At 42.4% G+C, this 16,613-nt stretch overlaps 1 protein-coding gene across 2 annotated transcripts in view; it reads right to left on the reverse strand.

The window, feature by feature from the left end:
- The window catches only part of Lpp (LIM domain containing preferred translocation partner in lipoma), a 623,722-nt gene that overhangs the window by 134,239 nt on the left and 472,870 nt on the right, over positions 1 to 16,613 (reverse strand). For both annotated transcript variants that reach the window (XM_057763582.1, XM_057763583.1), the window contains exon 8: positions 15,837 to 15,963. In XM_057763582.1, the coding sequence (XP_057619565.1) occupies positions 15,837 to 15,963 (127 nt within the window). The remainder of the gene's footprint in view (positions 1 to 15,836; positions 15,964 to 16,613) is intronic.

Raw genomic sequence — 16,613 nt, forward strand, 5'->3', positions numbered from 1 at the left:
CAAATAGGTTTTTCCACAAACATCCACTGAAGCACACCTCGTAACCTTCCAATCTCCCGTGTCATTACCAAACAGACTGACTCACTGAAAAAGAGAAATGACAATCTAGGAGATTAATTGTGTTCGGTTTCACCATCTCTGTTATTTGTTCAGTTATCAAAGGAACAGAAATTGAAAACAGACACACCAGAAGCCGTGCAGCCCACAGACGTACCCACTGTGAGAATGTGCTGACGAGCTCTGGCTTCACTAGCAGGTGAGTATCAGCAGGAAACCATGAGCACACTCTCCCTTACCAACAGATCTGTCATGGGATGCCAGGCAAACTAAACACCACTGCCTGCTGGCGTATGTGCCACCACGACCATGAAGCAAGACATAATATATCCCAGAAATAGAGTTTTGTGAAATTAAAATGAAAATCGACAATTGGCGAAAGTCGGAGAACCAGGGTTCCTTATGCAGATGTGTCTCAGAGGATCTTCTGAGAGCCATTACCATTGCTTTTCTGTTTTTAGCTCTATGATGTGACCAGATGAAACTCGATCAGTAACTCTCAACTGAGTTTTTAGTTTCATGATACATAAGAATATGCCATAGTCAGCTAAATTTTGTCAGTGGGTGCGGGTCTTAAGATGTATATATGAAGCCGGGCGATAGTGGCGCACGCCTTTAATCCCAGCACTTGGGAGGCAGAGGCAGGCGGATCTCTGTGAGTTCGAGACCAGCCTGGTCTACAGAGCTAGTTCCAGGACAGGCTCCAAAACCACAGAGAAACCCTGTCTCGAAAAAAAAAAAAAAAAAAAAAGATGTATATATGACCACAGTGTTGTCTCATGGGAAAGTTATTCCCCTGGGTGACTCTTAGTCTTCATCCTCAGAACCAAGAAACTCAGGACGCTTCCCATTCCAATGCTCTTGGTTTTATAGTTCTCACAGAAACAGTGCGACAGGGGTGTAAGGTAGTAACTGGTTTATTCATGGTCAGTGTGTGGCAGAGGCGAGACTCAATCCTTGACTTGGATCCTGAGCTTTGGGTCTCTCTGATGTGGGGCCTGGGGAGGATCCCCACACAAGCTTCAAGAAGACTCAGTGTTTGAAATGCCTCGGAAACAATGACTTCCTGATTGCTCTTAGGTTTCTCTGTCAATCTATTACAAACTGTGACCCTTGGGCCACACATGCCCAGAAGAGCTACCAAAGCAGCTCAAGGAATGGCACTTAGTCATGCCAAATTGGATGGCCACCCTCAGAGAGATCTGGATTAAATCTAGGGGTCTTTTATTGAAACTCTAGCTTTAGAATAACAAAGATTAGTGTCTGATTTTCTTCCCCTCCTTCTCTTTTAATGTTTTTTCCCTGGCATATATTATGTTGACAACATAGATTGCTACATACAGATAAATGTAATTGTAATGTTGACATTGTATATTTTCCTGTTTGGCAGAAAGCAAACAATTTATAAGACGACAACAACAACACAATAGAAACAATATTGGACATAGCAGATCTCACCAATGGGATCTCAAGGTTACAGCTGCCCCACCACTACCATGTTGCTTCCAGCCTGATGCACCCGCATCTGTTTTGTGTGCTATCATCGTTTTCCTGCTGGTTTTCTATGATACTCTACAACAGTGGTTCCCACCCTGTGGCTTGTGACCCTTGTCACAGGTGTTGCCTAAAACCATTAGAAAATGCAGATATCTACATTATAATTCATGACAGTAGCAAAATTACAGTTATGCAATAGCAATGGAAACGGTTTTATGGTTGGGGTCACTATAACATGAAGAACTGTATTGAAGGGTCACAGCATCAGGCAGGTTGAGAACGATTGCTCGATAGAATGTCGTTCTCTGTGTGTTCACGTACTATCTCCACTCACCAGAACGTGAGCCTCCCAGCAGAATTCTGTCTGCTCGACTCTCTGCTGTTGTAACAATGTGTGGACGCATACAGTAGGTGCTCAATGAGTACAGATGCATGGAAATTCCACTGTATCCCATAGGGAAGATCGCAGTGGGCTCATGGCAGAACTACTACTAAGCTTTTGTTTTCTCTTCTTACTTAATGGTATCATTTCCCATCTGAGATAGAATCAACAATCAAACATAGGCCTCTGGATCTAGATATTGGTCAGTCTGTAGTCCCATTTCTCTTTCCTGGCAGCTTTCTCTAGTCATACTGCACTTTCTGTAATTCTCTGTTGGTTCTCTTCCTTACCTCCTACTGAACTGTTGTGTCTTGAATGCATGGATTATCAGGAAAATCCAGGTATTATTCAGTTCCAACATTATCTAGATCAGCTAACTATTCCCGGCTCTTTCAATCCCAGTCAAGTTTTTCTTTCCATAGTATCAACAAAGTCTAGTATTTGTCATACATATTTCTTTCTCTTTCTTTCTTTTTTTTTTTTTTGGTAGGCATTTCTGTCCTCAATTTTTAGATCAACGGTTAGTGAAAATGCTCAGCCCATAGTAGGTCTACAAAAACCATTCAATGAATAAATAAACAGATAAAGAACACTTAGGCCTCTGAACTAGAAATCTCTGTCCTTCCTTCCTACTTAAAGCACACTCATAAATAAAAATCAGATTCCAGTTTCTTACCAGCAGAGTCTAGAATGTTCCTAGTCTTACCTATATACATCCTGTGGCCTGTACTAGGGTTTCTCTTCCCTTCACAAGTTCTTCAGTGCTGAGGTCATTACTCTCATGGGCATCTTCTTGGGTAATCTCCAAGAGAAGGTCCACCTTGAGCCCAGTACACCAGAGAATGCAGGCAGTGTGGATGGTCACTGGCAGGACATAGCTGGTACTTCCTAGAAATGCCAGGATCCAGAAGCAACTGTATCCCCATGGCATCTGTCACCAGAGATGCAGAGAATCCAAGAGAGTAGGATGTGGGGTAAACTGTTCCCAGAATTGCTTTAGAGGCACAAGCAAAGTTTTCTTTAGAAGCAGAGTGTCACAACAGCTGCCTGAAGACACCACACATCCAAAATTAGGAGTGGGAACCAAGTTGAATAATCAGTTAATCAGTGTCTGGCTTCCTGAACCACCTTAATGAAACAAAATGCCAAAATTCACAGATACTTTGACACTCCTGCTGATGACCTAAAATAGCATCAACTTCCGACCGAGCGAGCCAATTGCTAGCTACTGCATTGAACTCCTTTGCCTAAGGACATGTCAACAGGGTAACCTTGTTTTCAAGATGAATTCCTTTCCCTTGTTCTCTCTTTTCCAGTTTGCCAGTGAAGTGGAGCAGCTTTTCTAAGGCTCCCTAGCCTAGGGAAAAAAAAAAACCACTCTGATGGACTGCTAAAAATCAAGTTATGGCCATTTGTGAAAAGGATAGCTCTAGCCTGAGACAGTGCGTGGAGCTTCTGAACACGGAGACTGCGAAAAGCACAAATAACCAGATTCAGTCAAGTCTAAGATGAGAAAAGGAATGGGGATGAGCATCTCAGGTGTCACTCACAAGAAAAACTGCAACACTGAACATTGATTTGGTGTTTAAGTAGTTCAGCTGAACACTACTGTGGATGGGCTCACTCCTTGTCTCTGCAGACATTTGGTATAGTATAACAGAGTACTGGCACGTCTCAATGCCCACCTCATGTTTGGTCACTAGTGAGACCATTCAATGAGAAGAGAGCAAAGCATTCTAAGAAATATCCTCCAGAAGAAACAGAGGGAGACCCAGGTTAGGATTTGAACACAGAATTTGTGGTTTACTATGCCTTGCCTCCCTTCTGCCAACTGTGGTCATAGTCTCAGTATATGCTGGGGACAAAAGTCAGGCTGTGGGTTCAAATTACAACTATAATCGCTACACCTTAGGAAACCTCTTTAGCTTTCCTATGCTTCTGTTTTATCATTTGTAAAAGAAGAGGATCAAAGGGGCACAGTAAAGATATACAAGCAACACAAACTAAGTTGAGTACATGCTCACTGGATGCTAATCCCATTTTACTGAGAACCAATAGAGGGATGCTCTGGAGTCAAACTACTCCAAAGAACATGTCCTGCAAGCAAAGGACCTGGTGGAGCAGCATAGGGACTTCTTAAACCAGACAAACCCCCAAACCACAGTTCTAGGCCTTACAGACAACCCCCCAAACCACAGTTCTAGGCCTTATTTGGGGAATCTTAGAATACACCAATACAGTAGGGTGCAACCCCAGGCACGCACGCACGCACGCACGCACACACACACACACACACACACACACACACACACACGCATGACTGTGATGAGACCTACAACAATTGTAAATGAAAAAGAACATTCAGAAAAAAAGTGGAGGTTTTTCAAGCGCATCTTAATTAATAAAGACTATTTCTATAAGTTATATTCACAGGCTAATTGACAGATCAGGGAGCAGGTTCTGACGATCCACCCCCAACCCCCCCCACCCGTCCTGGCCACCTGGCAAGCTGCTATGAGGACCATGTGTTGAGTACACAGTCAACTTTCTGGCCCCTAATTGCTCAGTTGAGATTAAAGGTGGATTTCTGAATGGTTTTAGGCAACATATGCTGATGGGAACAGAACCCTATGATTGGCATGCTTGAATCAAGGACATAAAAGACCCTTTCATCAGGGTATCGGCAAAGAAGAAAATTAACTAGGGTTTTGTACTACCTGCAACTCTCAGCTTGGTAGCAATGTGCTTTCTGTTCTGTTGAAAAACAGGCTGTATCGATTATGCTGACACAGACAGTCAGGCCGTGTGGTACTGCATTTGCATTATTTTTTTTCTTTACATCTTAGATAAGAAAGAAGGTTATGATTCATCCTGCACCATCTGAGTCAAAATTCATTTTGTCTTTTTGTTCAATTAGTTTTTTTGCATTCCACATTAAAAAGCAAGAGTAGTTTGCTCAGCAAATGAGAACGTTGTGGTGTATCTTGGGGTGTTGCTTTCTCACACAGAATGACTAAGCCCCGTGTATTAGATCCTCTAATGATATTCCAATAACAAGATAACACCACACAAAATCACAAAGCATTAATTCATGAAAATATCGGAGAGATTATCATATGCTAATCACAGATGACATAAATCAAACCAGATGCAGCCCTGGGAGACAGTGCTAACATCTCTTTGAGATTCTGAGTCTTCTACTAAGGGTTTAGAACATATTTACTTATTTAATTTGATTCTGGAAATAAGCATGCACAACAGATTAGAGGTAATGATCTCCTGTTAAATAACTGAAGCTCAGAAAAAAATCTGAAAAATCCCATGACAGAGCCTCTCTTCTCACTCTCTCATTGGTCCATTCTCTGTTTTGATTTGGGGACTAGAACCCAGAGACTTAGGCATCCTAGGCAATGTTTCCTACCATTACGCACGCGCCCGGGCCTAGTTACATCTCTCAATCTGTCCTTAGATAAGCTAGTTTTTCTGGCAAAATCTGACAACTGCTAACACAAACGTTCTTGGTGACATATAAGAAGATGTTTTAAGAGGAGCACAAAAATCAAATGGCAGTAGTGCCATAGAGAAAAAGACACAGACCTAGTCTGAAACCCTCCACGCCAACTCCGGTGCTCATTCCACTGTGCCATCTGTCAAATGAAGATGTGGTCATTTTTACGGCTGCGCTGTATCATCTACATTAAATACCAATATCACATTGATGGTCAGCAATATTAGTATCTCCCATTTACGCCAAGTGCCATTAGTAACACTGACCCCCGAAACCCTTAAGCAGAGTACGTGTATGGCATCAATCCTACGCTTTGTCATAGTCTACAACCCTATTTTAATCTGGTTACTTGGCACTTGAACTTTCAGTGCAGTCAACCTCCTCATAAACCCCAGGGAATTGGGTTAGCACCAGGATAATGAATGTCTTCATTTTTTTTAAAAAAATTGATATCAAACTGTATTTAAAGTTTGAGAGCCAGAGAAACAAAGGAGGACTGAGTTCAGAGCTGGAGATAACTGAGGTGAACCTCGATGGGTTTAAGGCATCATGGCAGCTATTAGCCAGCATTCGGGACAGTACTGGGATAAGGTCAATTACGAATATTATTAGCATCTATGAACAATAAAGTAGACTAAAAATTAATTGATATAAATAAAAAACACATGGCAATGGATAGTTTATAAATGATAAAATTATGAACATCCCCTACACAGAATGACTAATGGGGAGTTCACAGGCTGGATGCTTTCTTGGCTCCAGTCTACCTTTGCCAAGATCAGAAGGCCAACCAGGAGAGGTTTAAAACCTGTTCCCATGATTCCTGCCTACTGCATTGTCATAGTTTCCTTCAGCAAGACATTCCTGGACAATGCTTCTGTTAGCTTGTCCTGAAGTCTAACAATGTTCACAGTCAGGCAAGAGTGGAGCCAGGAACAGAATGCGTAAATGAGAGTTCGGCCAGGATCCCAATGAGATCAGTGCTATGCAGTATGATATAACTGCAGAAGAATTTAATACAACGTGGCTGACATCAGTCAGCATTAGGGTCAGAATGGGGACAATGTCATCTGCTTAGAGCTGTCTGCGGGACTTCGTGTCTAATGGGGGCATTGGGTACTGTCTGCTTGTTTTTGATAGGCATTCAACTGTGTTTTCTGCAGACTCTGCCAACATATCCCCCATCGGCACACCATTTTCACCCTGGAGATATGTATTTATTGCCCGGGACTTTAGAATTTCACGTAGCATAGGTTATTCAGTGTTGCAGCAAAATTTCAAGAACTTGGTGGGAAAGCGTGGCTTTTCCTCCGTCAGCTGTAAACTATACTCCACATCAAGTCTTTGACGGCAGAGGATTGAACAGATGGCTTTCCCTTTTGGTCACTAATGTACCTAATTTCCATTATCTCCCGTCTTATACAGTACAATGATCGTTGTTTAGTAGGCACTCAATAAATATTTGTAGATGGATGAACCTGTTTAATTAAAGGCACACCAGACGCCGACTTCAGCATCTGTCTACAGATGTTCAAACAATGGCTTTGCTGATGGTAAATTAATTATGTCTTCCAACAAGGCTGATGTCATTTCCAAGTCTGCGAGGAGATAATCATCAGGTGTTTTCAGAGAAGGTCAAGGGGAAATTTTAGGTTGTAGGGAGGAAGGGCAGAGTGCAGGGGAAAGACAGATTTGTTCTCTGTGCAGCATGGCTGGGAGTTAAGGTCAGAAGATGCAGAGTTAGCACTTGTGGCTTCAGGGCTCAGCTCTACCCTCGTCTTAATACAAAACAGCGGACGGTGGAGGAAGCGAGACTTTCTTACGCCACACACCGTGTGTGGCCCACCATGCTTTCTCTCTGAAATTCAAGTTTGCGTGCACAGTTTACGGTCAAAGGATGTTGAATTATGAACTAGGAGCATCTTTTCTACTTTCTTCATGTTTCTGATAAGATGGATTCTGGGAAAAGTAATTACGTGACTTGGTGTCTGTTGTTTGGATCAAGCCCAGAGAAAGCGGCACCTGTGGATGGCAGTTCACAGCACTGGAGGAGCTAGGTTAAGGGCGACCTTTCTGGACAGTTGCTATAGACAGCTATGTACACACAGGTGCACATTTCTTTCAATTTGACAGTCTTTTTTCTGACCCAATTCTTTTAGAACAGGAGCAAATTAGAGGCAAGAATCTCTCCTGGGAGCCAAAGGTTACAAAGGAAACACAGTGTAAAGTAAAACAGGATATAGTATTTTAAAAGGAAAATCTCAACTATGTAAGCTTTCCGTCGACCAGTGTACCTGTGAATTCCACAGAAGACATACAGAAAGGAGATCAAGTCCAAGGGTGTCAGTCCAATTTACGCTCATAGAATGTAGCAACCACATCTTATTCTATCCATACATTCTCCAGTGTCCTTATATGATTAAAAAGGAAGAAATGGGGAAAATCCGGGTTATAATTCATGGCTCTGTCATTAAGCGACGGTGACCCTGGGGACCTAATTTCATCTCCCCAGATGAGGCAGGTTCCTAGGCTGAGATCCCTTCCATGATTAGCGTTTATGGTCCTCAAGGTGACAAATGAAGAAGTGACTAGCATATTCCCGCCCTGTAGTGACTGTCGGCTGATCACTCTCATTTATTCATTGTCATTGGGATAGTAGCAGAGATGGGGGCACCACAGTGAACTAACCACACGGTCCTCACTCCTAGCTACACAGTAGTGAGGAAGATGGGCAAAAAAAAAATTAAAAGAATATATGTTTAAATAGATTATAAAAACATTTTTTGTATTTGAAAATTAAGGATATATATATATATATATATATATATATATATTCTTTATATTAAGGGCAAATGCATTCTGCATTCTTAACTAAGTATAGCAAAGGTCCAGGTCTTAGTTTGTAAAAATATCAAGTCCAATTTACTTCTTTACCTTTGTAAAAGCTCCATTCCTGTTTCCACCATAACATTAAAAAAAAAATTAGTCATTTTGTGCGTGTGCACGAGTGTGCACATGAATGTACAGGTGCACACATGAAGGCCAAAAGAGGATGCTGAGTGACTTCCATTATCTCTCTGTGTCTTATTCCCTTGGAATACAATCCTTCACTGAACCCAGAACTCGCTCCATTGGAGTAGGCTGGAAGGCAGCCAACCACAGCATCTTTCCTGTCTCTCCCTTCATAGACCCACCCAGCACTGGGGTCACAGGCATGTGCAGTTATGACCAAAGTTGTACATGAATGCCACAGATCCTCATGTTTACACAATAGGCACGGATGCCAACCAAGCCATCTCTCTAGCCGTAATTTCTACCCCCTTTATTCAGAAAACATATTGTATCTACAGTTTTCAAAACTCTCAGCTATATGACCTTGACCTTGAATGAATCATTGGGACTTTAATTACCTAGAAAATGAAAAATTATTTTACATAACTTCAATCACTACATTTTTTTTGGTAAAACTATAAATCTTGGGTTCCAAATTAATGAGTAATAGCACACTGGCTGAATGTACTAAAAAATAACATGTGCTAAGATGGAAGACATAAAGAACGTGGGGTTACTTATTTAGTGCTGTAAACACATACTGCACTGAGCCAATACTTTACAAGAAGTTACCCCCACAAAGGAAGCATATCTAATACATCTAACTAAAAACTGCACTCCCATGATCCATGGCTACCTTAAAACAAGAGAGAGAAAGGAAAAAAAAAGAGGAAAACCAAAAAACCCCAACTTTCCCCTCTAATCGATACCACCTTTTCTCTAAACTACCCATTTTCTATTTTTTCTCCGAGGCTGTGGTTTTGGGGTTTTTACTTAATTAAGTTATTTGTGTGTGAAAACAAGATCCCCAAGGCCTGAGGTTCCATCTTCACTAAGAGAAACTGCACACCCGGCGTCAGTCCTCATTCTGTAATCAACAGGGACACTTTGGAAATCATTTTCTTGTCACACAACAATAAAGACAATCAAGTTCAAATCACCCGGTACCTTAGTTAAGACCCGCAAAGCAATTTCCAAAGCAATCACCCGGCTCTCGGTACAGATCTGAAAGCTCAGACACAGCACGGTAACTGATCTAACTGGTCCGTGACCAGCTCGGCCACACGGTGAGAGAGCACAAAGAAGAGCAGAGAAGAGACCGGGGTCTGAAGGTCTGAGCCATGGCCATGCTGCTCCTTGTTGGTGCTCTGATAGTGAGGGCAGCATAGTGTCCTGGAGAGCGAGGGAGCTCATTACTACCTGCTTCCTGGATTTCTTCATCTATGGATAGAAAGGAATTTACTGCCCTCTTACCCACGCTGCTGTCTAGCTCAGATGATAGAAGAGGCAAGCAAGGGTTTTAAAATGTCTTTATAAAAACTTTAATCCAACTCATTAAACACACACACACACACACACACACACACACACACACACACACTTTTCCCCCCCTGAGACAGAGTTTCCTTATGTAGCCCTGGATGTCCTGGAACATAGTCTACAGACCAGGCTGGCCTTGAACTCAGAGATCTCTCTGCCTCTGCCTCCCAAGTGCTGGCGTTTAAACTAGATGTAATGGACTCTTTCACAGGCCCATCTATGAAGGGTGACTTCAGAAAACAAAGTCACATAATGTCAGAATCGTGCTCAGGATGAAAGATGGAGTCACCATCAGCTTCAACATCAGAGAGATGATTCTTCAGCTACATTTCACAAGGATTTTGCTTTGTCTGTTCAAAAGTTAGTTCTCCATACTGACTGGGAATTTCCAACTTTCCCACGCCTTGCCTGTGTTACTACTGTCCATGTCTATTTCACAGGCTACTTATTTTTCAGCAGTTATCAGGCTGGGCCCCTGATGGGTTTCTTTCCTCCAAAATTTCAAACACACCTAAATCATGTTCTCGGTATCCTAAGCATCTCAGGCCAAGCAGTGGATATGGTCACTTACTGAGTGACCCAACTAGCAAACAAAAACTAGAGCTGTTTTGGTTCGTGAACATCATCTGACTTCCAATTTGATCTCTGTTGAGAAGATGTTCATCACTAAGTTGGTGAGCAGCTGACATCACTACAGGAACGACAGTACATCCCTACCATTCTCCCTTTGGGGTTTACCATGGGCCTCATCCTGCTGCTGCCTCACTTCTGTCCGAGCATCCTTCAGGAGGAAAGTAAACTCTAGTTCCAATCAAAATTCTACTTCCATGCAAAAATTCCACCAACTGTACTCAGAGTTAAGTATAAAGTTCTCTTAGATAAGAGTTGACCTTGAGTTGCTCCAAAGGCAGAATGATTCTTCAAATAGTCGAGCAAGAAATTTTGAAATTCACAAACATCATTTTTTCCCCATAAAACATCATACAAACAATGCCAAGATAATTACGTTTCCCTTCGAACTGGATGAAAACAGAAATCTTGGAGTCTGTGATCTTAGTCAACATAAAAAACTCTCAGATAACTTCAAAGAGCCAATTCCAAGACTGTCTACAGCTCAACTTTCCTTTACATTTTCGTGAAAACAACTGGTAAAGGGTTAGTCCAGAGTGGCTCAGTAGCTATGCTAGCTGCTCCGTTTTCTAGAGATTCACCCTTTATTATTTTCTATCTAATTTTAAAGTTATCTTTAAAGGATTTCTAGTTCTTTACCTCTTAGTCACTCTTACCATCCACCACTGGAGCTGAGGCCCCCTTCGAATGTAAACACACCCTTCTAGTTTTTCCCCAGGACAGGTAAGATTGCAAGGGATATAAGATCTTGAGTCAAAGTTTGCATCCTTGCTGCTAATAAGATGGTTAATTGAATTTTCTCGTCTCCAAATACCTTGTGGTCCCCTCTACTCTTTCTGGATAGACAGCAAGAGATAATTTTCGCTACCTCTGTTAGCTAAAAAGTGGTACTTCACCTCCCTGCTCCCATCTTCAGGTAGGCATGTGAACCCCCTCTTCCTTCACTCACATGATACCACTGTGCTGACAACTATACTGAAATCCCCGGGGCTTCTGTCTGTGCCCATCGAAGGCACGGCTTCTCTGCAGCAGGGAAGGTGATGGGACAACGTGTTTAAAAGTAGGATAGTCAAGGCAGTTTTGTAATAAGTACTGTCGCTCCTGACTTTACGTTGCTAAGCAACATGAACCAAGATGACATTCAAACTATGCTCTGAGGCTATGCTTGTGAACACTTCCCATGGATAGTCCCCATGGCACTGGGTGCCAGCAGGTGACTCCTTAGAGAAGGTGAAGTCCAAAGGCCACAGTCAGGGCTTAGAAACCCTTTGAACCTGTTTCCACTGACTCTTTCCTTCAAGCCTGATATTTGCCACAGAGGGCTTCTATTCCACTATCTGCCTCTGACCCCCAGCATTTTGTGTCAAAAGTTTCCTCATCAGAAATGGTCCCACTTCTCTAGGATCTTCCTATTTCCCAAGTTTAATTAAACTAAGTAAAAATGCTCATCCAAAGCTTAATGACTCCATAATTATCCTTCTGTTGCTGCTTCTAGATATGCCTTCTTTCCCTGAAGTTTCTCAGAATGGTGGCTGAATGTGGATGAAGTCACGTATCACTTTGTGTTCTTGTTACAATAACACACCATAATTTTTCACCAGTCCCTGTGGGACACAAACATTTTCCAAGGAAAACCCAGGCCTGTGGCAAACACCGCGAGATTAGCCTGCTCAGAACCAGGCCCAAGTTTTCCACACGATCGTGACATCACTTACATGTTGTTTTTATTTATTTAGAAGAGAATCCCCATCCTTAATTGCTCGTCTCTCCAAAGGCAATCTCTCCTCTAAACCATTCCCTGAGTTTATGATCTAACCCCCCCCCCCCATCTGAGGGCATGGTGTTCAAGGCTATAGGCCTGGTGTACAGTTTTCAATGCAGTTCTGCAGCTCCTTACTTGGGAGATACTGGGTAAACACTTAACATTCCTGGGCCTTAATTCTCTACTGGGAAGATGATAGTGACATCTACTTCACAGGATTACATTCCTCCATAAGGATGAAATAAGCTAATTTCTGAAGTTCATAAACTACTAATGCCACGGCACAAACACTCAGTAAAACCCAGCCCTTCCCCAGCTCTCTCTCTCACGGTTAGCAAACTCCACTTGGCAATGATTACTTTGACTGCTGGTGACACACCTTTTACTTTTGCTAGAACTTAAATTTAAATCAAATGTTATTGATGGCTTTTTAATAGGGATATCTTGTTTTCTTAAAGAAGCTGCATGTCTCAGGAGCTTTGGTGAACTCTGATTATCGAACACATTCTACATGCCAAGACCTTGGCTGAGTGTGCTCTATAAATGTTTCATGTATTGCTCACAATCACAGTGTAAGACAGCTATTGTTTCCACACTGTGGAGGAAAGAGCACGGGAGGAGGCCTAGAGAGAGAATCATGGGCTGAGAGTTTTTTTTCTAAGCTAGTCTGTCATAAAGCTAAGAGAGCTCAAAGGTCGTTTTTGTCTGTTTTCTGAGTGGGTAGCATTTGCCCCTGGACACAGTTGCTCGGTTTACTTTATTTATCACTGCAGATTTTGTTGCACAATAGCTGGAACATGCACACTTAGAATTCTGCTTTTCACTTTTAATATAATATAATTACAGATGGCTTACTTTTCATCATTAACTTTTTCTTCAGTTTATCATGGATGCTAACACCCACCCTTCTCCTATTACAATGAGAAGAGTACAATAAACTTTCTCTATCCCCTGATATAAGCAGATACCTTTGCTTGTTTCCGTCTTGCTATTTTCCATGTGCTTGTGCCAACTCCCATAGTCTCATGTATAGCCTCACCATTTTACTTCACTGGATTGATGTTGTTTCCACTGTGAATTTGCTAGTGTTGAAAGAAATGCAAGGGATCATTTGTTCTATACACCTTGAATCACCAAGGTGGGAAACGAGGCTCAGGCAGTAGAGGGACCTGCTAGCTATACTTAGCTAGTCAGGGGCACAGCAGGGAACAGAATCAGGTTTCTTTTTTATATAAATTTTTTTTTAAACATTTACTTGCTTATTTAGTGTGTGCAGAGGCTCAGGGAATGAGCCTGAGAGATGTATGAGCCACAGTATGCTTGTGAATTCAGACGACAACTTGCAGTAGTCGGTTCTGTTCCACTATGTGGGTTCTAGGGTTAAACGGTTTCCAGGTTTGGGGCGCATATACCTTTCAGCTATTGACATCTTGATTGTCAGCTTGACACATTAGGGAAGAAAGAACCATCACTGAAGAGTTGTATCTCATCAGACTGGCCTGTGTACAGATCTGTGGCCAGTGGGTCTATGGGTAATGTTCTTGACTGCTAACTGACATAGGAGGGCTTAGCCCACAATCGGTGGTACCATCTCTAGGCAGGAAGGCTTGGGTTGTATAAGAAAGGTGGCTGCAGGCCTGGGAGCAAGCCAGTAAGCAGCAGCATTCCTCCATGGTTTCTGCCTTAAGTTCTTGCCCTGACTTTTTTCTTTTTTTTTTTTTTTTTTTTTTTTGGTTTTTCGAGACAGGGTTTCTCTGTGGCTTTGGAGCCTGTCCTGGAACTAGCTCTGTAGACCAGGCTGGTCTCGAACTCACAGAGATCCGCCTGCCTCTGCCTCCCGAGTGCTGGGATTAAAGGCGTGCGCCACCATCGCCCGGCGCCCTGACTTTTTTCAATGATGGACTGTAACCTGCAAAATGAAATAAACCATTCCTTCTCCAAGTTGCTTTTGGTCATGCCACTTAGGGAGAGGAAGAGCAAAACAAACCAGAAGAGCAGCTGAGCCATCTCCCAGGCTCAAGAATCAGAGCTCTCTATTTCCACCCTTTGAGCTAAACTATAGAAACATCTGTGTACAGAAGTGTTTGCTTTCCATATACCAGTCACACCTCCTCCATACACTTCCAGCTTCGGGCCAGGGGCCTCAGTTTTTCTTCCACCGTGTACTCAGTACTACTATGTGTACTGTGGTCCTGTAGCACCTGTATTACACGTACTATGGTACTAGGTCTGTAGCTCACCACCTGCACTACAGGATGGTTCACCACCAGGCAAGGGGCTTGAGATTGAAACAGACACAGAGACACAGGTCATCCTTGAAACAAGAATACAAAGAATGTCCCCTTGAATCAAGAATGCTAACTTTATTGTGTTCCAGGGCAGCTTATAATGCCTTTTCTGACCAGTGGCCACGTCCTAGCTCTGGGGATCCTTCAGCTGCAAACCCACCAGAAACCACTCCCCTGCCATCAGGGTCTTGTGCTCAGAGCAGCTGCAAGCACAGGAAAACAAGCTGATTACTCCATCGGGCAAAGAGTCATAGAAAATTCATGGTCTGGGGGTCCACAGTCCCCAACAGAATAAGACATTAAAGAGAAGTCATGAAGACAGGGAATATCTGAGGATGCAAAAGCCTGTTCAGTTCTCTACCTTGGAGCCTTTACTCATTACTGAGACCCATGTGGCCTTTCTCTACATATCCTTCGAGAACCTACTCCGAGAGCATGTGATGACACTAACATGAAGTGGAGAAAAAAAATGTTTAGAAACTATTATATCAGCAAAAGCGGGTAATTTAGTGTCTCTTAAATGTCATGATAAAACTTCACCTCCTATTTCACAGTTTAATATGTTGCATTTTAAAATTTATTTTCCCAGAATTAATTTACTTACATGCTACAAAAATACCATTTTTTGTAAAAAAAAATGAGACATAATGGCAAACAATCTCTACATTGAAGACTGGTTTAGAGACTTCAGGTTCAAGTGTGACTTTCTGCTTTTCAGTGTTCCCAGAGAGTACAGAGGACTCCCGGCTTTTCCTCTACACACTCACGATCAATTGTGTGTGTGTGTGTGTGTCTCATCCCTTCTGCATCACAGTTCCCCTGACTATCCATAGCATCTCACAAATGACACGTACCTCCAACTTGCATTGATGGACTGGGAAGAATAACACTAACTAGTCATAGTAATTCATAGTTTTGAAGAGGGAAGAAGTGACAAACAGAAAAGGGTATTTCTCCCTCCTGAATTCAGTCATGGTAAGACTCGAGAATACAGTTAAGCCATATCAATTTCCAAGTTATTCATAAGTATTTAGAGCTACATGGACACAAGATGATCTATGCTCTATTTTTGCCTTATGTGCAGCTAATAAATTGTCCCAAGTGTGTCTTGATTGTGCATATCAAATAACTGCAAGAACCAGTGAGATTTTGAGTACAAGCAGACTGCATTTCTTCTTCATGGTGGTCTGGTGAGAAATGCACAGTGCTGTGTGCATAAACACTACCTCCCATGCACTGGATACAAACACGGCACCAGTGCAGCTGATCATAACCCCACTTCCTCAGTAGGGAAAATGGAATGAGCATTTCCTTAGGAATTCAGCTCCAAGTCCCACTCACCAAAGTACTCGTCAGAAGGGGGGTTTTCCATGTCATACAGCATCTTCTTGGTCAGGTGCTCAAGCTCATCTTCTGGCCGGAATGATGGGGCAACAGAAGGAGGCCCCATAGACCCAGGGTGTCCGCTCTGGAAGAAAACATACAACCATTTATTGTAGTCTAAACACCCACTACAACAAGCTACTTGACCATGGAGGAAGCAGCACGGGTCGATCCATTTGTAGAATCATGTTGTGCACTCAGATTGATTACTTACCCAGTCTGACCTTTGGTATTACACTTCATCCACTTCCCTTTTCCAGATGTGCCTATCACACTTTAGAATCTGTGTTTCCAATAACAGGAATCTAATTTTTCAATAACTGCTCAGCAGTTGTCATGTTACTGTTAGTGTATTAATAAGGAATATGATGAATAAAGAGTATAGAGCTTAGAGGAAAGTCTACAGGCACATCAGTAAAGCCAGAGCCTCTGGAGAGAGTGCACGGTCAGGGGCTAAGGAAGCTTCCTAGGAGAGAATGCAAAGAAAAGAGAAAAACTGAGAAGACTTGCTATACGTAGGTGAAAAAACTCAGGTACAATAAAAAGCTCCAAGGCACTGTGTTTTCCTGTTCAAATACAACATTTGGGATGGTAAATGAGATGAATCTTACTGGTTCCTGGGATCTAGAAAGCAAAGAGTTTTTATTCCAGTTAGGGAAGCTCAGCAACTTTCCCCCCTAGACCTGCGAGCAGGCAGACATCAGATGGGTTTGAGTGGCCAGTAGGGTAAGCAGG

This window comes from Chionomys nivalis, chromosome 3, assembly GCF_950005125.1.
Source record: "Chionomys nivalis chromosome 3, mChiNiv1.1, whole genome shotgun sequence".
Classification (NCBI taxonomy): Eukaryota; Metazoa; Chordata; class Mammalia; order Rodentia; family Cricetidae; genus Chionomys; species Chionomys nivalis.